Source organism: Acartia tonsa, chromosome 7, assembly GCF_053477335.1.
Source record: "Acartia tonsa isolate MP-2025a chromosome 7, ASM5347733v1, whole genome shotgun sequence".
Classification (NCBI taxonomy): domain Eukaryota; kingdom Metazoa; phylum Arthropoda; class Copepoda; order Calanoida; family Acartiidae; genus Acartia; species Acartia tonsa.
In genome coordinates this window covers 21655460-21680797 of record NC_137266.1, presented here as the reverse complement: position 1 = coordinate 21680797, position 25338 = coordinate 21655460, and the positions used below count along the sequence as shown (strand labels likewise).

General features: G+C 34.8%; 1 protein-coding gene across 1 annotated transcript; it reads right to left on the bottom strand.

Annotated features, from left to right (window-relative positions):
• Window positions 1–24938, bottom strand: LOC145325061 (venom carboxylesterase-6-like). Its single transcript, XM_080167884.1, has 23 exons — window positions 24888–24938; window positions 24565–24605; window positions 23423–23482; window positions 22918–23017; window positions 22478–22572; window positions 22075–22112; window positions 21460–21535; window positions 20799–20829; window positions 20242–20373; window positions 18741–18849; window positions 18226–18283; window positions 17033–17114; window positions 16459–16493; window positions 15431–15500; window positions 14961–15046; window positions 14362–14514; window positions 14120–14189; window positions 13634–13677; window positions 13141–13198; window positions 12665–12780; window positions 10341–10426; window positions 776–877; window positions 1–260 (listed from the first exon to the last, which is right to left on the bottom strand). The coding sequence occupies exons 1-23, from the start codon at window positions 24901–24903 to the stop codon at window positions 137–139; spliced, it is 1782 nt and encodes a 593-aa protein (XP_080024010.1). The 5' UTR covers window positions 24904–24938; the 3' UTR covers window positions 1–136.
• Between the last annotated feature and the right edge of the window lie 400 nt (window positions 24939–25338).

The following is a 25338-nucleotide window of genomic DNA, read 5'->3' as shown; positions in this document are numbered from 1 at the left end:
TTAATTAACTTATTTGTATTTAATCTTCTTAATTTATTTACAAAATTGATTATTTTAAAATATATTTTATCGTTCATAACAAAAACAAATCTAACAAAAATTCCTTATGAACAAAATCTAATTGATGTTAAAGTGATCATGGTCTCAATTGATTGAAGTAAGAGAAAGGACTTTGTTGCTGCTTGGTGATTTTAATCTCTGGAATGTCAGGAATAGTGTCCCCTTCTGGATAGGTATAATAGGCATTCCAGTTGGCCATCCTTAATAAATCATAATACAGTTTTCATAAAAAAATTGTTGTAATTGTAGATCTTTTAAAATCGACGAAGAAAGATATAATAATTCAAAGAAATCAATTGATATTAACTCCATGTTGAACAATTTAATGGGATTTTCACAGTTTTGTTAATGTATTAATCTTTTACTATGACCAGGGGACAAAGGGCCAACTCTTTGATCGAATGACTTACTATTATTGCCATTCGCCAGATCTAGCAGCAGTAGGTTTTAAATTTAACATCTCTAGTATGTCACGGTATGGGCTTGACCCGTTCTCAACACCTCCCCACTAATGCCGTGTGCAGGGTTCGGCTGCCATGCATAAGCCGAACCAGGGAATCAATCTTTTAAAATTTCAAAAATCAGCTAAAAGTCTAAACCTGACCCAAATATAGATATTCTTTAAAAAAAATTCAATGCATCAAAATGAATTTAAATTTAAGGCTTAGTCGCGGCTGACCAACGGCTGCAGTGACGAGCCATGGCCGCAGATTACCTGTTTACGTAATCTTCGGAGAGCTCCATAGTCCAGCCATCATTGTTGATGTTCATATACTGGTGGTTGTCAGCTGTTAGCGGTTCCCAATTTGTCTCGTCTCTTTAGAAAAGGAAATTTAAGTAAACTTCAAAGGGAATGGTGTCTGCAAACTGTATTAGGTCGAAGTTAAAAAATCTTTATTTGATATTGTCCTTTCTGCGGATATTAAAATGAAATTTTTAAAATTTTAAACAATTTTGTCAGAAAAGAGGGGCCAAAACCCTGGGCTTACAACACTTTTATAATCTTTGATTAAACGTGAAAAGTTGTCTCTTATACAATGCTATACATGATTTTTTAATATAACTGATGACCAGTTCTATTAATCGGTTTATAAGACATTGTAAATTACATCTTGTATATAGCCTTGAGTATCTATTGATTTTAAACTTTCTCATTAAAAAAATTAATAAATTGAAAATAAGAGGGGGGCCCAAATTCTGTCGAGCTTACCAGTACTGTTTCGGAACGCATTCCTTGCCGTTCTCGAAATCTTATCTCCAAGCCCTCCGAATGACCAACATAGCGAAGTTTACAAATGTGTATTTATTACCATGAAAACAGTGAGTCTAAAACAAAAATATAAAAATTAATTACATAATATTAATGGTTTATTATTTTTGTAAGATCGAGGTTGCGTGATTTCAATTTAATTAAAAATATAAAATTTCTAAAAAACTTTAAATTGGCACGAAACATATTAAATAGCATCAGAAATTGATAATTTTAGATTCAAATGATCAATAAAATTATGGAAAATATTCGTATGTCAAAAGTTAGCAGTTAAATGGTCTATTTGTTGAGAAATTAATGTTTTAAATTTCTTCGTGAAAATATACCATACTATACTTATTATTAAGAATTAAAGATAAATTCTTACCACATATGATGTCAAACTAAGCAGGAAGGCTTATTTGAGATCTTCCACGGATTAGAGCGCATGTATATCAACCCAATACATTATTTTCATTCACGTAGCTCTTCACATGGGAATCATCAAAGGAAAAAATGCGCGGCTCCTTGTTTGTTTACAAGCGACGCGCGGAGATAGTTAGGAATGCCGCGTAACACACTCATTCTCTGGTGTAAGGAAAAGGGAATTAATGGGTTCGAACTTGCCAGGGAATACAAGAAAAATCATTCCAACACACACCCGTCTAGTCACTGGGAATCGAACACAATAACTCATCTTAGCATCATGCGTGCAGACAGTGTCCACAAAATCACATTCTCATAACGCATAAATTACAAGAGTTTAAAATGGCATGGCCATCAGGCCTAAAATTAATTATGGTAACTTACGAACACCACAATAACTCAAACCGACTCCACTACCACATAAGGATAGGAATAAGGAATGGGAAAAGCATTCAACATTCATGAAATGCACATTTACCACTCACACATCTCATTATATCATGGCCTCATAATCTCAATTAAAGTTAGAATTACAGACCATGTAATTGCGAATACATGAATTAATAATCAATAGTACCTAAACTTTGATTAGGTACCTACATAATAATAGGCAAATGATTTTTATATTAAAAATCGCATCAATAATTAAATAATCAACTCAAACTTTTAATCAAAAGAAAGAAAGATTAAATAATGACATTTTTTCTACTAAATCTTTTTGCTAGAAAAGAAAAGTAAAATTTCATAAAAAACTTCTCAAAAATTAGCATTTTCTCCAGCGGAAAAATACTCGGGCTTACATCTAGACATTCTTAGATAAGATAGGTAAGATCCTTAAATCTAACATGTTTTAATAAAATAGATACTTAAATCTAAATAAAATATGACTGTAAAAAATCATCAAACATCGGAAAATCAAAATTTCATAATTTTAAATCTTCGTGAATCAAAATTGCGTAAAATAAAATTGCAATTGAAATATGCAAATTAAATTACCAAAGTAAAACAAAAGCTCAATTATAAGAAAAGAACTTCTCTAAATGCTGAGTTTGCAATTTCTCTCTGTTTTAAGAAGAAAGCAACTTGTACATAATCATACAGTCAAAATTAAGGCAATTCGGGGCCTCAGTTAGAATGAACCCCTCAAGATACAAACTAACCAATCTTTAAAATATCAATAATGCCATGTTCCAGCTATCCTGACGGACGTTATGTCTTTCCATCACAATTTTTGATACTGCATAATTTCCGACAGGATTTCTGGCGCAGGGCTCCATCAACTGAAAATAAACATAATTAGTGATGTTTAAATCAAATCAAAAATTAAAAGAATCACGAATAATTCAAGAAACTTAAGAATCATCAATCAAAGCAACCAAAATAAAATTATCTTATGCTTTAGTTTTGCCGTTCTGTAGTATGTCTGGCCGAGGTAACAGAGCTAAGATACACTATAGAGCGGTCTTATTAAGCTTAAATCTTCGAACTCAAAGAATCTACTTAATTCAAGGCGAAAAAAATCTGCATTTTTCTTTAGGTACATCGGTTAAAAGGTAAATAGAAATAATTTTAATATGTAATATTAAATCATCTATGTGATTATAATAAATCTTAAATATTTGTATGATGTAAAAAATCTCATTGTGTTAATTTTTTATCATATCGAATTTCAATTAAACAAGGATAAAAATGTTCGTATTTGCGTAGGTACCTAGGAAAATTTCCGCGAAAAAAAATCCCTGGTCCCGGAAAGACTTAAATCATTGAAAAAACTTGCGTAAACGTATAAATAACTTAAGTTTGCATTTCAAATGAAAAAAATCTTGCGTCGATTTGAAAGTTTAAACGAAAATGCGTCAAAATTTGCGTTTTTTGTCTTTCGAAAAAAATATCTGATAAATCTACCGTAAAAATAAAATTCAAAGTTAAACAAGAACGATACTTATACTAAACTTTGGGTAGATTGATCTTGAGCAGACGTCTTGCGGAAGTCTCGTTGCTCGTGGCGGCTGCATCATCTGATAATTTGAACTTGCAAATCACGGTCCTCCCGCCTGGGCGCACTTCTTCCACACGCCCCAATCTGAACTTCTTCATCAAATTTGTGCTATCGTCGATCAGCACCACGTCTCCCGGCTCGAGCAGCACCTTGTTGCTGCGCCACTTGACGGACTTGAGTAGCTCGGGCATGAGCTGCTCCTTGTACACCTGATGGAACTGACGGGTCAACTCCTCCAAGTTCTCCAGCCTCCTGGTGATGGGCTCTTTACAACCTGTCTCGAAGGTGCAGATTGCATCGTTGGTCCTGCCGCCTAACAGATCAGCAGGTGAAATTATTCTCCAGCAATTGACGTCATCTCCTTGGGTGGCATAGGTCAATGGCTTAGAATTCAAGACTCTTGCAGTCTCAGCACACAACACCAATAAATCATTGAAGGTTACAGTAGCACCAGCCAACTTCTTGTTCAACACACGATTGACCAGCCCAACCTGCCTCTCCACAGTACCTACGAACAAGTGTGCTGCAGTGGGCACAAGATGCCATTCAAAATGCATCCTGGTATCCTTCAAAAGTTCATCCATAATTCGTTTGGCACCAGCCATATTGGTGCCTCTGTCTGTAGTAACCCTTCTAGGCATATTGTAAAACGCCTGAAGTTTTCTCAAGCCGACCAGCACGGCTTCAGTTGAATAATCGGTCAACACGTCAACAAACACAGCCTGTGTGAATCTACAGGCCACAATCAACAACCAAACTTTGTACTTGGTCTTGGAACTCCTGGTGCCAACGCCAGGCTTTGTAACTTCTATCGGCCCCGCAAGGTCCATATGCACCTCCTTGAAGGGCACAGAGGGCTCGACACGATCTGGCAGAATATTAGCAATTGCGGGACTCGAACGCTTGGCATATTCAATGGAACATGCAGCACAACTCTTGACCACTTTCATAGCCTCCATGCGGCCATGTGTGATCCATGCATACCTGCGGCTTTGCGCCAACGTCTTACGATGGCCTCCATGCCCCAATTCATCGTGGGACTGTTGAAGGATGAGCCGCGCCAGCCTGTTGTGGCGGCTGAGCAAGACAACACCTGGGCTGTCCTTCATAATCTTCCTGGGGCCTCCAGCAGCGGCCTCAAGAGCCTCATCTCCTCTCCCGGACATTTTCAATATTGCAAATGTCCTAAGAGGAAAACATCCATCATGACCCACTATGGGCCAACAAACCTGGACCTTGTGATGATAGGGTTGAAGGGAGTCGAATTTCCCCTCGGCGTCCATGGTCATCTCCTTCTCTTGGTTGAAGGAAGTCAAAAACAAGTCACAAACAGAATCCATGTATGTATTTGTGAAAGTGTAGTTCTCATAATACCTAGAACTATCATTGTTGCTAACACCATCCTCAATTGTTGCAACGCCACGTTTCTTGACAAGCAGCGTTTTAAAGCAGTTGGCAGCCTTAAGAACTGCGGCCACAGTCCTCCTTGCCTGCCTGTAGGTCCTTCTTGCCAGGGACCTCCAGAAATCATTGTCCACCACCTGTGTGAACATTACCTTGAGCTTCGCCATCTTGGGATTTAGCTCGCTCTCGGGAATGGATGCATTTACCTCACCCGCCGTCTTAACGGGCCACTGGTCCTGTTCCAGGCGCAACCAGCTTGGACCATCCTGATATGTAGATCCAGGTTGTACATCCTCAATCGTACACAAACCACGCGTCGCCAGGTCGGCGATGTTGTGTTGGGTTGGAACCCATCTCCAATCTTCAGGGCTCGTCAACTGTTGTATCTCGGAAACACGATGACTGTTGAAAACATTTAGCATGACACTGTCACTGGATAATTGAGCCAGGGCACAGCTGCTATCACTAAAAAATACTTTGCCAGAAATGTTGAAAGGTAGGGCTCTGACAACAGTATCCACAAGCCTTGCCAAAATTAGACAACTAAGCATTTCTAACCTTGGTATAGACTCTATCTTCACTGGTGCGACACGTGACTTGGCGCAACACAAAACTACATCATATCCTCCAGGAACTGGCCATCTCAGGTAGGTGATGGCTGCATAGGCCTGGTTAGATGCATCGCAGAAACCAACAAGCATTGGAAGCCCCAACGGCTTATCAGGAACCATCGAACGTCTGAACGACACATTTCCAAGTGCCGAACGGTCCTGGAGGCTGGACACGAGCTCCGACCTCAACTCTCCAGGTATAACATCATCCCAGTTGCATCCATGTATGCAAACTGAGCGCAGACAAAGCTTGGATTTAAGCAGCAATGGCGCTGCTAGACCCATTGGGTCATAAAGTTGTTGCACAATTCTCCAAACTTCACGTTTAGTTATCAACTCAGGTAGACTTCTCCAGAGGTCCTCCAGGTCCAGATCCTCTAGTAACTTTCTACCCTTAATCTTCTCGCCGTGGTTGGCTCTGACAGGTAGGAACAATTTATCCTGTTTAGGGTCCCAAACAAGGCCCAGAACTTTTACACTGTCAACATCATCTCCAGAATAAACAACAGATTTAAACTTGAAATTGCCAGGTGCAATCATATCTTCCAGCTCTTGGACCAGCTGGACAGCTTCAGGTTTACTGTTATGACCGCTCAAACAGTCATCCACGTAAGTACAAGTCTCCAATTTGACCGATGGAGGATCTTGATACAAAATAAATTCAGAACTGAGTGGTTGCTGAACATCTCTCCACACATCCTGCTGGGCTACAACGTCACAACCTCTAATCTTCTCAGATCCATAAACATCTTGAACATCCTGCTGGGAATGTCCACCAAAAATACGACCAGTGAGTCTGAGGGCGGTCACGGCCATATCGCCAGCCAAGGCCTCACCAAAGTTGATGGTTTTGGTGAGGTAGACCTCTGGCTCTCCATCAACTGTATCAGCGAAAAAAACACGTTTCAGCTGAGAATCTTCATAGGTAGCTAATAATGAATTGTAGAACTTCTGAATATCAGCCACGAATGCACACTCATAACTTCTGAACCGGATAAGATTGTGCATCAGAGTATATAATGGAACTGGGCCGTCCATCATAATACTATTGAGGCTTAGCCCCTTGCAGCAGAGGCTAGAATTGGCGCATATCCTCAACGGCGTGGAAATAGACTCTTTATATGCGCAGACTAGGCTCGAATAATACACGGGCTTAGTATAAGCTAGGTCTTCTGGCGAAGCTTTCTGATACACTCCACGAGACACAGCTTCTTGGAACACTTGGCAGAAGGTGTTGTATTCACCCTTTTTAATCATTCTCTGCCGGTCACGTAAGCAGATCTTATAGGCCTGCTCTGAATTATCAAATAACACACTTGGCGGCTGCTTGTAGGGATATGAGGCCGTCCAAATATGGTTCTCAAGATCTAGTGTCAGACCTTCTTCAATCAGCTGCCGCTTACGCACGTCCAAGGCGGACTGCCCGGCGGCTATGGCGGCGCAATGACGGCAGTTCTTACAACCGCTGCACATTGATGGCGGCTGTATTCCCAAACTCTCAGTACTCAGGAACTCCATCTTGCTGACCTCCAACTTCACAGCTTTACAGGCAACAGGATTAGCAACAGTCCTGCCATCTGCAGACACAACTAAATAGCCTGTACCAAATAAGCTTCTGTACAGTCTAGAATCACCAACCATTTTATCTGCACACGGGAACATAGCTGGTGTTAAATGGCCGATAAGAATATCAATCTTACCGTCGACCATAGAAAAATTATCAGGCTTCATGTTGAAAATGTCGGCGGCGGCTGTAGGATCAATAGAACGCAACCCTTCTTCAGTACCAATGCTGGGCACTACCGCCGCCTCCAGAATATGTGAATTCCGGTTGCGGTCAACCAAACAAATCTTGACTGTAGGACATGCTTGGCTCTTTCCATCTGCCAGAGAAATAGTAGCTGTGCGACCAGTTGATGGCAACTCTAACTTCTTGGCAATACTTCTAGAAATCAACGTCAAATTTGCTCCAGAGTCCCACATGGCATTGACGGTGACTTGACGTTTGTCAGCCGCCAATGCCGGGACCTGCTGCAACATCAGCATAAAATTGTTCTTGCTAAACAATTGTGATTCATACACTGCCGCAACTTGTCCACCAGCAACAGATTCGTGTAACAATGAATTATGAGGCTGGTTGCAACTGTCTATGGTACAGCTGCCAAGCTTATCGGCTCTGGGACAATCGGCCACCCGATGCCCTTTTTGTAAGCAGAGCAAACAGGCGCCTATCTTCTTGATGAAGACTTTGCGTTCAGGAACAGACATATCCCTAAACTTGGAGCACTTAAACAACAGGTGATCAGAGTTACAACCTTCCGACGGGCAAGGCTGTTTCTTCTTGGTCTTAGCTGGAGACCCAGGTTTACCAACGGCTGTAGCTGCGGCCGCAGGATTACCTTTCTTCTTGGAGGGGGTGTCTACATCGATTGAACACCTCATCAAAATGGCGCCACGCTGTTCCTCTATAATCTTCAACAGCTTAGGAATATTTGGGGTATCCATCGAGCCCAACGCCAGGTTGAGCTTGTCCTGGAAATCACGTGGCAACTTCTTGGATAACATCTCCAGAAGGATCACAGTCAACCACTGGCTTGTGGTGACTTCCTCATCATCATCATCTTTAGTCAGCTGCTCGAGCTGGCTAACTGCACCACCAAACTCTGCTAAGACTGTCACAATCTGGTTGGAGTCCGACGGTTTAGGCTTCTTCTCCCATTGGTTGAAAAGGCAGAGCATCTGACGTGTTTTGGACTTAAAACGTGCGTCGAGGTAAGCCCATTGAGATTCATGCGATTGAATCTGAATTAACTGAAGTCTCAACTCTTTATTTTTGCAGACCTTTTCACTGCTCAACAATAACTGTAAATATGACAGGTCCTGTCCTACGGTAAGCTTTTTAAAATTGTCCTTGAAACTTACGTAGGCTGACTCTGAGCCGTCAAAGCTTGGAAGAAGGCGTTCATCGACACGATTCATATATCCTGGCGTGAATATAGAACCGGTGCCGAACTGTGGTGTGCCAAATGGCGACACAAATGGCGATGCTGTCGAAGCACCCGCCGTCGTTGTAGGCGGCTTCACAGGTTCAAGCTTAACCTCGGCCAGCCGTTTCATCAAAGCAGACAAAGTGTTTATAATTGGTTCTGGTAAGGGAAAGTATGACCCTTTAATAACTTTCACAATCTTTAAGCATCGATCATATAGTTCAGCCTTATGGTCAGGCAAATTATCACCAACTAAATCAACAACACTTTGAATGTCACTAAGCTCTTCCATAGCATCTAGAGCATCTTTCAGAGCGTTATAATCCTTTTGCACAGTAATTATATTAGAATAAATGTCACTAAACTCCTCAAGCTCTTGGATTCTCACACCAAGCTTGCTAAAACCGACCATAATGCTATCGAATGTCTCGAACTTGTCATGGACAAGGATTGACTCCTTAGTGAAATGTCTAACATCAAGCTCTGAAGATTCACTGACCAACTTCATCACTTTATTTAGTTCACTGGTTAGGGCCTCGACGGCTGGGCGCAGCCGTAATCCCAGTTGAGCGCCTTTATTCTTTTTAGGACCCATGATTGTCACAATAATTAACTGTACTGATTACGATTATAATAATGCGTGGTAAGGTATCACAACCAACACATTCACAAAACTTCACAGATATCTTCTTAGCCGCATCTGTTCTGTCTTGTTTTCATTGTTTCGGAACGCATTCCTTGCCGTTCTCGAAATCTTATCTCCAAGCCCTTGTATTTATTACCATGAAAACAGTGAGTCTAAAACAAAAATATAAAAATTAATTACATAATATTAATGGTTTATTATTTTTGTAAGATCGAGGTTGCGTGATTTCAATTTAATTAAAAATATAAAATTTCTAAAAAACTTTAAATTGGCACGAAACATATTAAATAGCATCAGAAATTGATAATTTTAGATTCAAATGATCAATAAAATTAAGGAAAATATTCGTATGTCAAAAGTTAGCAGTTAAATGGTCTATTTGTTGAGAAATTAATGTTTTAAATTTCTTCGTGAAAATATACCATACTATACTTATTATTAAGAATTAAAGATAAATTCTTACCACATATGATGTCAAACTAAGCAGGAAGGCTTATTTGAGATCTTCCACGGATTAGAGCGCATGTATATCAACCCAATACATTATTTTCATTCACGTAGCTCTTCACATGGGAATCATCAAAGGAAAAAATGCGCGGCTCCTTGTTTGTTTACAAGCGACGCGCGGAGATAGTTAGGAATGCCGCGTAACACACTCATTCTCTGGTGTAAGGAAAAGGGAATTAATGGGTTCGAACTTGCCAGGGAATACAAGAAAAATCATTCCAACACAAGTACCAAATATAACCTAATCTAACTGGACATAAAATAATAAATAATTAAAAAAACATCCGACCCCTATATTCCACCCGATCCTGCTCGTTAAAGCACTTTGAATGAAATTGTCGGATTTTGTAACTTTATAAAAAGTAAAAGAATTTAAAGGTAGAAGGGAAGGGTGTTACTCTTTTACTGAGCCCCTAAAACATATATTTGCAGATCTACATGAAACACTTACCCAGGAATAGTTGGTGTTCCATATTTAGCAAAGTTAGCCCAGGCTGTTCTAAGCTGCAAACTAACAACTTTCTCATCTTCAGTCAACTACGTAGAAAACAACAATAAATAATTATACTTGAATACATTATGCTTAACTAGCGGCTACGACCCATAGGGGCCTCCAGGGGCACTTGAGGGGGGAGTTGAATTCGATAACCCAACATATTTTAGGATAGGGGGATGCCCTCCCATTTAGTTTTAGGTTAAAAAAATTGAATTGAAAATAAATTATACCCTCCCCCAAAATAGTTATAAACTTTCCTAGGACCTATAAGGAGCTACCCTGTAAAAGAGAATCTGCTCGGTTCAGTGGTTAGCTAAATCCTTTGGTACAAACATACAAACACACAAACATACAGACAAACATCCAGTTACTTTATTATAAGGATATGGATATACTTTCATTTTAAGACTCAATCATAGAGATGCTTCTCTTTTGATATTATACCGTAGGTATCCATGATCTAAAGCCAATTGAATAGGATAATTATAGCAAACATATATTGTGGTGCTTAAAGAAAACAAAAATCATCATATTTAAATTAGATTTACGGACTGTCTGGTAATGATTATAGAGTTGCTACATTCTCTAAATTGAACCTAACTTATATAGAAATCCTATTATATAGAGTAGTAAGCGTTTTTGTCTGTCCCGAAGGATCTCGCTAACCGCTGCACTGAACCGATATTGTTTTTCTTTATAGTGAAGCTTCTTATAGGTCCTGGGAAGGTTTTAAACTATTTTTGGGGGGAGGGTTGTCTTCACCTACCTCCTTCCTTTTTAATTTATTCTTTTGAAACTCAAATTTAATATGGGATGAGGTCGACTTTTCCCCCTCCTAACTTAAGTGCCCCTAGAGGCTTCTAGGGGGCGTAGCCGCTAGTTATGATATAAAGTTTAAAAGAAGGTGTATCAACTTTTTCACTTTTTATTTAAGATAGCTAGCCGGCTCTTTTAGTAAGTAGTAGATGTAATTTTTTTCATAGAATTCAGATATGCAATCGGTTTTTTTGTAGACCTCTTATTTTTTAAGTAATTTAAGTTTTTAAAAAAAATAATTAAGTCGGTTTTAAGGTACTAAAACGCAACAAAATAAAAGAAGAAAATGGCCAGTATGAACAAAAATAGTAAGATCTTTAATTTGACACCTTACTTTTAAAATTTTGTTGAGTAATTATTGAAAAAATCAATTTTTTTAATCTCGGTTTAATAAAAACTTTAAACCTAAATATTTTATCAAACAGACATAAAAAATATGGGTTCATATATACCTTTAGAATCAGAAAAATATTGCGAATCCATTCTAAGCGAAATTGAAAAAGTTTTTAAAAAGTAGAATAAAAAATAAAAAAAATAAAAAGTTTATTTTAAGAATTGTAACTACTAAACTAGCCAATCACAAATCGCAAAAATTGACGAATCGCTAAGCTTAACCTATAAAGTTAACCAATAGAATTGCCAAAAAAAAGGAGAACGTTCATACAATATATACAATAGATACTACAATAAATATAGTGATATTACAGAACATGTAAAGAATGAAAAATTATGAACAAATATGCATCAGTCTGTTTATAAACTTCAAAACAAAGCAGTTAAAAATACATTATTGTTTCTTGTGTTTAAAAAATATCTGCTACATTGCATTGTCTTTTGTTTAGGTTTTATTCAGGTTTTATTCAACCTAACCCTTTAAAGCCAAAAATTATGATTCTTAAAATAAACTTATATTTTTTATTTTAGTTTTATAAAAGTTTTTCAATTTTGCTTATAATGGATTCGTATTATTTTTCTCATTCTAAAAGTATATATGAACACATACTTTTTATGCCTGTAAGAGGACATTTTTAATTTCAAAGTTTTGATTAATTCGAGGTTAACAAAATAGATTTTTTCAATAATTACTTAACAGAATTATAAAAGTAAGGTGTCAAATTAAAGATCTTACTATTTTTGTTCATACTGGCCATTTTCTTCTTTTATTTTGTTGCGTTTTAGTACCTTAAAACCGACTTAATTATTTTTTTTAAAAACTTAAATTACTTAAAAAATAAGAGGTCTACAAAAAAACCGATTGCATATCTGAATTCTATGAAAAAATTTACATCTACTACTTACTAAAAGAGCCGGCTAGCTATCTTAAATAAAAAGTGAAAAAGTTGATACAACTTCTTTACAGGACGATTCTAAAATGCCTATATGAACGATGAGTTACGAAGTGTCAGAGAGAAAAATGAAACATCCCTAATTATAGAAAGGGTTTACATATTTAAAAAACTTACACTCCAGAAGTATTTATTCCAGTATGGTAGCCAGAAGTACCACAGTTCATCTGCATGGCACACTCCATATTTATATCCATCTGCAATACCCAAGGCATCACCAAAACTGTGGCTTCCTAAAATAAAATTAATTCTATTATATAAAGTAGTAAGGTGTATTTGACTCTAGATTTTGAATGTTTTTGAGTTCTCCAAATTATGGAAGCTTCAAATAGGTTCCAGGTTAGTTTTTGGCTAATCATTTTTTAGATATAACACTTTGGATGGTTTTAGAATATTTTTGGTTTTCGTGTATCTTTGAATTCAGAGTTTCTAGATGCAGCTGCAAGTATTTTTACAGAATATCCAGGACAATGATTCAACATCAAGCTTAAAGAATCAAAATAGTTTTTTTCCCCAAAACCAGTTAGACATAAACAAAGCGTTTGATACAAGAATGAGAAAATCTCCAATTGATTACAAAATTTGAATATTACCTGTAAAGGCATACAAGTATTGATATACATTGTCACCATTCTTAGCAGCTAATTCTCCCTAGTACAGGCAATAAGATTAAACAAGTCACAAAAAAGTAGCAGGATGGGTGATGTATCCAAAAAGTGCTCATAGATGGTTCTTTGAACATAGTTTCTTATTGATGTAAAACAATATTTATATGATACTAGTGGCTGCGTCTGTGGAGGCATCAAGGGGCACTTGAGGTGGTGGAGAGTTGAAAATGATCCAGTTCTATTTCAGTTAAAAAATTTTTTTAAAAATAACCTCCCCTCCCCCAAAAAATAAATATAAAACTTCCTAAGACCTATGAGAAAATACATTTTAAAGGAGAACCATATAGGTTCAGATGTTAGCGAGATTTTTCGGAACAAACAGACAAATGTCCTTAGGATTATGATTGGAACTATACTGTCAACTATTAAATAAATTTGTTATGATTTTTTTCTAGTATTGATGAAGAAAACTAAATACCTGCTTATGACCGCCATACCAAATGTAAGCATCAGATATCATATCTAAATATACAAATATCTGTATTATTTTTTGAATTAGAAGTGTTTTAAAGGCAAAATATTGATATATGTATTATTTTTTTTATTATTTACATTTTTACATATATGGTCTTAGTTTTGTTTAATATTTTTGTGGTCATTTGAACTACTCAATAAGTAATGCTCATAAAATTAAAACCAGCCGCTTTGCCTTAACTTGGGGGAGGGGGGGGGGGTGTCCATTTTTAATATTAGTTAAAATTGGGGGTGATTTCTCTTTAAAGGTTGTATTTGGAACTCTTCCCCAAAATAGCTATGAAACCTTTCCAGGATCTATGAAAATCTATACTGTAAAGGAGAATCACATCGCTTCAGCGGTTAGTGAGATTCATAGGTACAGACAGACAACAGACAGGCAGACAGACAAAGATCCTTTTACATTATTATAAGGATAGATTTGTATTACCTGTAATATTATGAAAATGTTCCTCATTAAAGTCCCACTGGCCATTTGGAAGATAATAGGTGGTTAAATCCTAATAATATTTATACATTGATGTTAGGCTGGTTCCTTATATTAAAGGATACAAAAAGGAGTGGCAGTAATTTATTATTCTTTTTGATCGAAATCCTTTAAGCCAACAAATGAGAGAATGGAATTACGAAACTTTATTACTAATAATTTACAGTCCAATGTTCAAATCTTACCTCAACCATACCCAAATCATTATCAGTGGAGAAGACATTACCAGGACGGCCAAACAGGAACATGGGTCCGAATGTTTGTGGCCACCCAAACATCAGGGCAGGATACAGTTCTGGATGGCTTATTAGGGAAAAGGTTTGCAGCAGACCTTCATCCTGGAAGTTAGGTTTCTTTAGTGCTTTCCCTAAGTGCATGGAGAGCACAGACACCCCCCCCCCTAATCTTATTTTCAGAATAAATTAAAAATTAGGTGCCCTATCCTGTAGAGCTACCATCTAACCAATATAATCTAACCTAGCTTTAAATAAAGTAAAAAAAGACTCACCACCTACTATTTTCAATATCTTTGAAAATAAGGGGTTGGGGACCTATGTGCTATACTACGCACTTTGAGGTGAACCACCATTTCGTTCGTTAGATGCACAACTACTCTACACTATGTACATGACTACGTGTTACTTATTAACAAAATAAATTGCTTTTATGAAATGCATACATTCATACTCTTACACTGCACTGCACAGACTAACAGACTAGAATAACCGCTTACGGTAGCTGTGTTAATGCCTTTTAATTTAAACATTTTTTTATGTTTTTTTACCTTGTTTAGACCAACCATGAGATCAACGTGATTATATTCACCCCTTTCCATCATTTTGACAGGGTGGTCCGGTAAAAAGGTTCCATCTAAAATATTTCATTATCAACTTTTGGTTCAATTTTAAATCATGATCGGGTAAAAAGGTAAGTTCTAAAAATGTAGGTATGTCCCAGAATCTTGTATTTACAGTGTTAATGTTCATTTATCCTACAGCATGATTTGAGTGTTTATTACACTAGTCCCAAAAGTTTTTAATAACATTTCCTTATCGTCAGATTAACAACTTTGGAAACTTTTAATGAATTTTGATGGGTTTATAAATTGAGTTGAGTGTCCAACCGTTTTAACCAAAAATTGTAATCTACAAAAGGTGTAATTTTGTGTATCATCATTGGGAATGTACATCAATTTATCGGCCACTGTCTATCCCTTTAGATCCCCGAGATAAAGCAATGATTAAACTAAATTACCAATGACACCAGTTGGTCTGAATATCTTCTGGATCTGAAATGTTTCTTCCATCCCCCAGTTAATACTTTGCTAAAATAAAACATATCCTATTTGAACTCGGTCTATTAGGTTAAAATAATTACATAATAAGCATACAAAAAGTAGACATAATAAATATAAAAATAATATATATATATTTTACAGGACAATAATTTTCATAAGATGCACAACATAATAAAACAAACACAGAAATTTGAGATTTGGGCTTATATAGATAAGTATCTACAGTAGAAAAAAATAATTAAAAATTCTTTATGACTATAATCAATACTAAATTTACACAAAAATAAATCTCTAGATATACCAGTTGATAAAACATATTTTTTAAATTGTTGTTTTTAGACCAAATATGTCCAAGTATCGACTGTGTTAATATTCTCGACGCTATTGGTTGATTTTCAAAGACCTAATTGAAAGTCGGCATAGGGTCCGAGGGTGGGGACATACAGTTCTTTGACCTCTTTCCCCCTCTATAGTTTTACTCTAATGCTTAGAGGTTCTTGTTTCATGAGTATGAACATTTTTACTGAAAGGTGGATTTAGTGAAGCGAATTATAGAGTAGTTGTCCATCTAAAAATAGGAGTGAATAAGAATCTAGATTCAATACACTATTTGGAATCTTAAACCTAATTAAATTGAATTTATAGATTATTGATTTTGCACCTTACAGCCAGACGGTTACAAGTGTCTAATTTTCTTTAATTAATTCATTAGAATAGTTATTTATCGCATCGTATTACAGACAGCTTTCCAGCAGATAAAAAATGAGCAATAATAAGGTTAAAACCAGTTTTGTGAGCCCCGAGGCAAACAAAACTCGTAATAATAATATTGTTTTTATTTTAATATTCGTAGAAATTTGTCTGTACCACGATGCTATATATGATTTTTCGGTATAACTGAGAACCGGTTCTAATCGAGTAGATATTAATCGGTTTCGAAGCCATACTGGAAACATTAATTTTAATAAATATTTTATTTGCTTACCTCGAGGTCTTTGTAAGGCAGATTCTGTAGACAATCTAACAATAAGAAAAAAATGTTATTTTTCATATCTAAATTTAAATTTTGTTAAGAAAGCTTATTGTGAATTAATCTCCCCCCCCCCTCCCCTGAATAAAACTCACACTTTTTTCTTTGACATACGTGTAAAGCTTTTGAATTCAACAAATCTTGAAAGATCTTCGTATTTGAAAAAATGAGTATTAAAGTTATAATTAAGTGGTGCAAATAAAAAGCAAATACTCGACGCCGCAATATACATTTGAAGGTTGCGAAAAATAATTAGCTATGATCTAAATTTATTTTGTTACTTATGGACAAAATAATTCTTGTATTTAACAGGGCTCGGCAGTCGCGCGTCAGCAGCGACTAAGCATGAAATTGAAACCCGTTTATATACTTTGAAATTTTTTTGAGAATGGGAATTGCCATATTTTATGCAGGTTTTAACTTCCAGCTGACTTTTAAACCTGTAAAAGGTTGATTTCCCTCCTCCTTACAGGGGGCTGAGTCGGCTGCCTGGCTCTTGTGTTTTATGTAGAAAATACATATGTTATACCTAAACCAGCGTAAGGATCAGCAGTTGGCATAGTTGAACAATTGAAAGCACCAGCCAATCCATCAGCTAATCTCAAGGAATCCTAAATTTTTATTATTAATGAACAGTGCTGGTCATCATTGCTATTTCATCATAGTAACAATAGAAATATAAGAATAGAAGCATATTCTGAACCCTTTTTTCGTCAAATCTAAGAGGGAACATTTCTAGCAGACAAAAGTATTGTTTACTTTCGACTCAAGCTGATGTGGATTCTTAAAGAATGATGGACTCGATAGTGAGGCAAAATTATTTTTGTGAAAAATCCTCCAAAATCGAATCAATCTACAAAAATTAAACAAAATCATATTTTAATAACCCTTTTAAGATTTTATTTAATTTTTGTAAATTGATTCGATTTTGGAGGATTTTTCTCAAAAATAATTTTGCCTCACCAGCGAGTAGCCAGCTTAACCTTTTTTTTAAGAATCCATTTCTGTTTGAAGCTTTCAAATTGAAGACGAAATTTTTGGGCAATTAATTATGATTCCGCTAAGCTTTCTACTAAGAAAATATACTGTTTACAGCTGACTTTTATCTATGTATGAAATGAAAAAAAACATGCGTTCGTAACAAAATGTGTACACAATTTCAACCAATGAGATTAAATGTATGTACCGATGCGATTCTCCTATTGGCTCAATCAGACATTACCTCTCTTTCTTAGTACCTTTATTATAGTACATCATATCATTGTACAAGAATTCATAAAGATACTATAAATTTTGATCAGTTTCCATCAAAGCTAAGTAAAACACAAAACTCCTCCCCCTCCGATAATTAAAAATTACTGTAATTTTTTAGGCCTGACCCCTGCGGGGAGCGGTAACACTGCAGGAACTATAACTGCAGGGTTACACTATTCCCAACATAGACTTATCTATCATAAACTAAAGTAAAAAACAAATCCAAAAAAAAATCTCACACAACTTTATTTTCAAAATATTAAAAATAAAGGGGGGAAGTGAGACCTCTGCTTGACTGGGCAATTAAAGAGAAACAGCCAAGTTTTTTCTTCAAATATCTAAAAAAAACTCCGCAAGTTCAATGTAAAACCTATTGTTCATAAATTTACATGTACCAACCTAAAACTATAAACAAAACAATTATTTTTTGAGAATTGACAATTTATAATAATCACCCTGTGTACTTACATTAGCAGTTTGCCAAGTCCAGTAGGGGTTAAACAAAGATCCACTCTGTAAAATGGCTCTAAAAATCATTTATTGTTTAAGCATTCTTTTTTTATGAATAATGCTCTTATATTCAACTTAAATTGAGAGAAATGTATTCAAGGAAGCCCTACCTTTTTTATTTGGGACAGTAAAAATCTCATGGGTAAGTATCCCCCTCAAAATTTCCTTTAAAGGTTGGGGGTGCCTCTAAAATAGGGATAATTTTTAATAAAGGGTAAAAATATTTTTTACCCCCCTCCCCCTCTCAGGCTTCTCTGATACGCCTTTGTACACATTTAAATAATTTCCTTTAAGGAACTATACTACAATTACTTTTAATAACATAAAATTTTTAAAAATTTTGTAGGGATGTTTTGCCATTAGAATAACACTTTTGCCACTAACGAAAATATTTAATTTTTTCCTCCTTTTGAATTTACGATTAAGCTGTTATTGGGTAAAATAAATGAAAAAGAAAATGCTTATTAAGTTACCTATGGAACAGTCCATTGGCTGTAGGTGTGAGATGTAGGTATGAAACAACCCAACTGCCAGAGGATTCCCCAAATATTGTCACTCGGTTTGGATCACCTCCAAATGCCTCTAAAAAATATTTACTTTTTTATGTTTTAGGGATCAATTTAATATAAAAGTAACAGGATGTTTGTCAGTCTGTAGCAAAGGATCTAGCTAATCGATGTACTGACATTTACAGTCCTTAAAGTGAAGCTTTTCATTAGTCCAGTATTTAAAAATACTTTTTGGGAGAGTACCTTCACCCTCCCAAGGGAAATCGCCCCTGGAAAAAATAATCCATCAAACGTTTACGCATGCTATATAAAGTTAAATAGAAGCCCCTATGGTGTAGTCGTTTGTATTCTTATAAATTTTTAAAATTTTCTCGGCTGCTAACAAAAGTATATGACTGATTTTATAATAATTTCAAAGGTCAAAATGATACAGTATACAATTTACTTTCTCTGTTTTTCCATCACGATATCTCGGCTGCTATTAGATATAGATAACTAAAACTCTTTATACACATTTCCTTGATCAATTAATATCTTGTTGAGTCTCTTTTTTTTGTCTGAGTAGTTTCACATTTACTCATGGTTGTTGTCATACTTGTTTTATGACATTGTTTTACAGTACATTTAGTTGCTAATGAATACAAAACAATGACAAAAAGTAAATAAAAATTAAAGCGTAAATTAAAAGATAAGAAACCTTAATTTCATGTTTGGATTATTTAAAATTTCCATTCATTGCATAAAGGATGATGATCGTATATTAGTTTTATCCGCAGATATTAAAATGAAAAATTGTAAGAATTAAACAAGTTTTGTTAGACACGAGGTCCATAAGGCCCCGGCTAACAATTCTGGCACTATTATAATTTTATTTTATCATTTGTGAAAAGTATCTGCAATACGATGCTATGCATTATTTTAATTATTGCTGAAAACCGTTTTTTCCCCATATAATCCTAGTTTGAAAATCCAGTACTTATTTCCAAAAAAAATTATTACTAAAATTCCTACAAGAAAATCGGACTTCAAGATCTTTAAGTACACAGACAAACATTCTACTTAATTTTACATAAATTTAAAGAGAAACAAGGATGACAACATCCATAAAAGCGAAACTCTGAAACGGTAACAAAAACGAACATTAACTATTGTAGAGTGTCAGAACTCTAAATTATAATTTCGAAACAAATTTTTAAGTAAATTTGTTGAAAAACTACCTTAATAAAGGACAATTTTTATGGACATACTGACATTATTAGGACTTGATTATAGAGATGCTTTGATGATAACATTGTACTTTGTTGTCCTAGAAATCAGTAATCCAAAAATCAGACCAATGCAATGGGATAATTTTATTACATAAAAATTTGTTGTTAAAAATTAAAAAGCAATATGTTTAAAATGGACGGGTGGACTTTCTGGAAACGATTATATAGTTGCTTCGCTGTTAATAATCATGTCTTACCAATGTTAATTTGAACCCACTCCAAAGCTTTGACGACATCCATGAATCCCTGATTACCCGGGGCCTCAGGAATGCCGAGATAGGTGAATCCAAAGGGACCAAGACGGTACAGGGGCTCAACAATGATTACATCTGTAAATAGAAAAGATATAAAGATTGTATTAGTTATTCATCGTATCATATTATATGCAGCTTTCCACGGATATTATAATAAAAAATTATAAGATTTGCACTAGTTTTGTTAGCCCCGAGGGACCGAAGGAAATGGCTAACAGAGCTGGAATTAACGTTATAATTTTTACCGTTTTTCGGGTTTTTTTTCTGAATGGCTCCGAACCGGTTCTAATCCAGTAGATATTAATCGGTTTCAAAGTCATACTGGAAAAGTTTTTTTTATTATATTTTTTGAAAATAACAAGCTAGGGATTTATAAAGCTAAATATTTTAACGAAGTTAAGAACATGATTCAGAGATCTTCTGTCGCATATTTATAGGGTATCACAGCATGTACATAAACACTGTTATGGCTGCCGAGCCTTGATATACTTGTAAATTACCTTGCCCCATCCATTTTCTTGCTCCATACTCCTACAAAAATCTTTGATTAACGCTTTTACACAAAGTAATAATACCTCCCCCACGCCCACCCCACCTTAAAAAATGAAAATAATGGGTGGATAGTTTTTCGCAACCAACCTCTCTTATTTTGAAATTATCTCAAAAATAAGGAGGGTAGTACTAGTCAGTGCCCAACAAGCTTTTAGCATGAAAGCAACCTTTCCTTTTCCACAGAGGTAAATTTAAAGGTCATTGATTATTAATTAATTGATACCAAAATACCTAATTAATATGCTATTCAACAGATATTAACAATATTGATAAATATCCTTGAGTAGAGTAAGCACAAATAAAAATCAAGGAGAGTACAAACGGACAAAGTGAGTTAAAGAGCAGATTTTCGGGTGTAATAAAAAAAAGAAAGAGAGAAAATATGCAAAAGGTAAAAAAAATCAGGAACCTTTTAAGATAAGGTTTATGTCTTTAAAAAAATGACCGACACACAGACAGACAAAGCAACGCATAGACTAGATGCACATATATTTTAGGAATCTTCAACAATAGCCGAGAAAATCACATTCCACCATATCATTCCAGACTGACCAAGTTAATTCTTGAAAAGCTTCGCTCTTTAAAAAGTCTAAATCTTTTTATATAAACCTTATAATGATTAGAACCAGCTGTAAGAGAACCACCATAAATCCAAAACAAAATTGGCATTGGTTCATCAGTAGTTCTAAATATTTGAAGTTGTTTAAAGTATCTCTATATTCTAAACAATTGATTATCTGAATGTAAATTATGATCTTATAAACAGCTAGACCAATCGTTCCTTAATTTTCAGAGAAGAGCTCAAAAACCCCCACCTTATTTCAAAGAAATATATAAAATATGAAGGAATGTAGTTTTTTTTATTTAATCATAATGCTAACCCTGTTGTACCCTAACCCTGTGGGGCTATCTAATGCAACCTAGCCTTATCATTTTTTTTTTTGTAGATTTTTGCTATTAAAACAAAAGCATTCAAGTTAAAAATAAGATAAAAGATTTGATGATGTATGGTTTTATTTTTTACTTGAAATTTATGTATAGTATTACAAAAAAATTTTTTAGGGATACTAAAATAAAGATCATAAAATTAGTATTAAATTTGCCAGCTCGGGCCTTAGGCCACTTGAGGCTAACGTAACTGGTTATATTTGATATTTTCATTTTAGTATCTGCGAAAAACTGTCTATATAACGATGCGACAAATAACTATTGAAACATTTCTACCTATTTGCTGGAACATAAACTGTTAGGTAAAGACAATCCTGAAATTATAAAAATATTGATTTAAATTAGAATAAAAATGATATGGATAGAAAAATATTTAAGAAACAGAAGTTATTTTTGTATAAACAATAAACATATTGTTGTGATTATAAAAAAATCTTGGTTGATATGTTTTGTGTTCCACAGTTTTTGTCCAGTAAAGGTTAATTTGCTGTGTGTGAGCTGCAGGGATCTTAAGGGATAAGACAACAACCACAAAAATCTAAATTATTAGTTGAAAAGCTTTTACAATAGTTGTGTCTGCAAACCAAGCCAGCGAACTGTTGTTAAACATTGGGTGCAAGTATGATTTATCTTCCAATGACCTCTCCATTCCTGTCAGATATGTAAGTAAACCCAATACCTCTGTTCCAGTAACGTCAGGTACATGTCCATCAGAAATGTAACCAAATTGGACACATTTCTTATTAAACAATTCGCTGGATACATCAATTGGTTCTAAAACAAAACAAAAGGAGTAATCAATAGAACATTATAGATAACATATTGCATAAAAATCTTGAAAATTTTTATATCATATGGATTATGCAAAAATTACTATCTTACGTATTTATATGATCATGGAGAATTAAGTTGAGAAGGTGCAAATCTTAGTTTTATCTTTTTAAATGTTGCAATTTCCATTTTACCTGACTATGTAGTAACATGTTGGGGAGGTGCAACTGTTAGTCTTATATTTTTGACTGTTGCAATTTATTTTTACCTGACCAATACCATAGGACAACATGTTGGGGAGGTGCAACTGTTAGTCTTATATTTTTGACTGCTGCAATTTATTTTTACCTGACCATGGAGTAACAGGTTGGGGAGGTGCAAATCTCAGTTTTCCAACTGGGGGAGCTGCGAAGGGAATCCCTTCAAAGGCATAGTAATCATTTCCATCCTATATGTAAATTTAGAACTAATATGATTGTTGTTTAGGATATCTAAAATTGCAAGCTACTCTTCAACTCTAAATGTCCATCTGTCTGTATGTCCACTTATACGTGGCCATATGACTGTCTGAATGAAATGAAGAATTCTGAATTTGTAGGCTGTTATTTATGATAATTGGCTGAAATTTTTGCCTATATTACTTTTGTCTTTAACAACAATGATATATTGTACAACAAGGCCCTTTGGTCAATCAGTCAAGCTACAAAAGATCAAAATATGTTTTATATTAAAGGATTTAAGTTTATTTCTATTTTTTTTTACATCGGATATCTTCTCCAAACTGTTTGCCCATTTATTTTCTTCTGCTTTTCTATTAATGGATATTGTCAACCTTGTTGTAAAATCTAGGTACCTCGTCAATACGGACTCCGCCTTGTACAGGTCCATCTGCAGTCTGGATCATGGGTCCATCCTAGCAATAGAAATAAGCTGTCACATTGTTTTGGTTGTTCTCTAATGCCTAGTCGTGCACAGAAACCCTCCTTCCCAAAATTAAAAAAAAAAAACTGAAAATACTTCAGGTAAGGTTAAGTTAGATTATAATGGGTACTTGGTATTGGTAACGCCGCTGGGTTAGGGTCACCTGCAGTGATTAGGTATCTAAAAAAGAATTCAAAATTTATTTAAATATAGGGGGGGGGGGGTTATTGAGAAAGAGCACCAAATATTTCTTATAAAATTTTTATTTAAATTTTTATTTACAATTGAAGTACAGTGTGTTTTTTTTATGAGAACTTTTTTGAAAGCAATTTTACCCCACTTATAGTAATCAGAATTGAATGATTAATGGCTTTTTTTCTTTGTTTTTTAAGGCAATTAATAAAACAACAAAAAAATATTTCAGTTTTTATTTAAAAGGAAAGTAAAATCTAAATTTCAAAACTTAGGTGTCAACATATAAAAATGGTTTTAGCGCATTTTTCTTAAAAAAATGGATTTTCTGTAGTCGACTTTGGGGGGCCAGTACTCCCTCCCTGGTTGAGATATGACCTTCAAACTTTGATATGTTCTAGTACATGTCCCTTATAGTATCTGTATACATTTTTAGCTCTATATCTCAACTTTGAAGTGTTTAGCAGCCATTCTTGCAAAAGGTTGATTATTTGAGCATAAGAAAAATGCGCTAAAACCATTTTTAGATGTTGACACCTAAGTTTTGAATTTTAGATTTTACTATACTTTTTAAATAAAAACTGAAATATTTTTTTGTTGTTCTATTAATTGCCTTAAAAAACGAAGAAAATAAGCCATTAATCATTAAATTCTGATAACTATAAGTGGGGTAAAATTGCTTTCAAAAAAGTTCTCATAAAAAAAACACACTGTATTAGAAAAATTTTTAACAAAATCTTAGATAAGGATATCCATTAACTAACGATAATATAACAAAAAACGCACAATCCTTCAAATGGAAAATGACACTTAAAATAGTTATATATATATTACATATTAGCCGCGCAACACATATACTTTTCGAAATCAAAATAAACTAACCTTAGATTGAGCCAATGAGGCCAGAACCCCAAAAATAATTCCTAAAATTCAAACTATTATTAGATTTTAATAACTATTTATTCTGAGATGTTAAGCTTTAAATTTAGCTAAACCTATTTTAGTCTTTGCAACTCTAAATATGTAAAGGTATCTTAATTAAAGTTTTTATCTGTTGATATTTAATAGTGGATGTAAAAATACGTGGATATTATGACAGGGTATAAATTTTCGTCAATTTGGTAAGCTATTTCCCTTGTAATTTATTTTTTTTGATAAACTGTTTATAAACGATTATTAACTAAAAGATATTAATGAAAGGAAACCTGTTAACGCTCTCATAGTGAGAGATAAACTGTGGATTTTATAGAAATTTGAAAAGCAGATATTAAAAAATAATAATCTTGTTATCTTTACTGTACAGAATTGGATTATTATTCATAAAAAAAAACTGTTTTTGTGTTAGTTTAAGATTCTATGTTATCTTTTAACCCATGGGCGTATTTTTTTTAAAAAAAAAAGACTTAAAAACAAAGGTTGTTAAATAAAAGGTTGAAGGAAGCAAAATATGACTTTGACTGACTTTTAATAGGAAATTCTTTATCAAATAAAGGACATGCACAATATTTTTAGCCCTCTAGCTCTAATAAGATCTGATATTTTAAGGGTGCGTTTAACGCCAGCCCCCCCCCCCCCCTCTAAACCGACCGGTTAATGACCGGAAATAGGCCCGACTGTTAAGGGTTAAGAAAATTTAAGTATGATGAATTTGAGTAA

Excerpts from the sequence above, each read along its gene's own strand:
- LOC145325061 (XM_080167884.1), bottom strand. Across the intron at positions 23,018-23,422 it reads GCGGAGTCCGTATTGACGAG|GATGGAAATGATTACTATGC; the intron begins GTACCTAGATTT and ends ATTTACATATAG. Across the intron at positions 22,113-22,477 it reads CTGACGTTACTGGAACAGAG|GATTGTCTTTACCTAACAGT; the intron begins GTATTGGGTTTA and ends TTATAATTTCAG.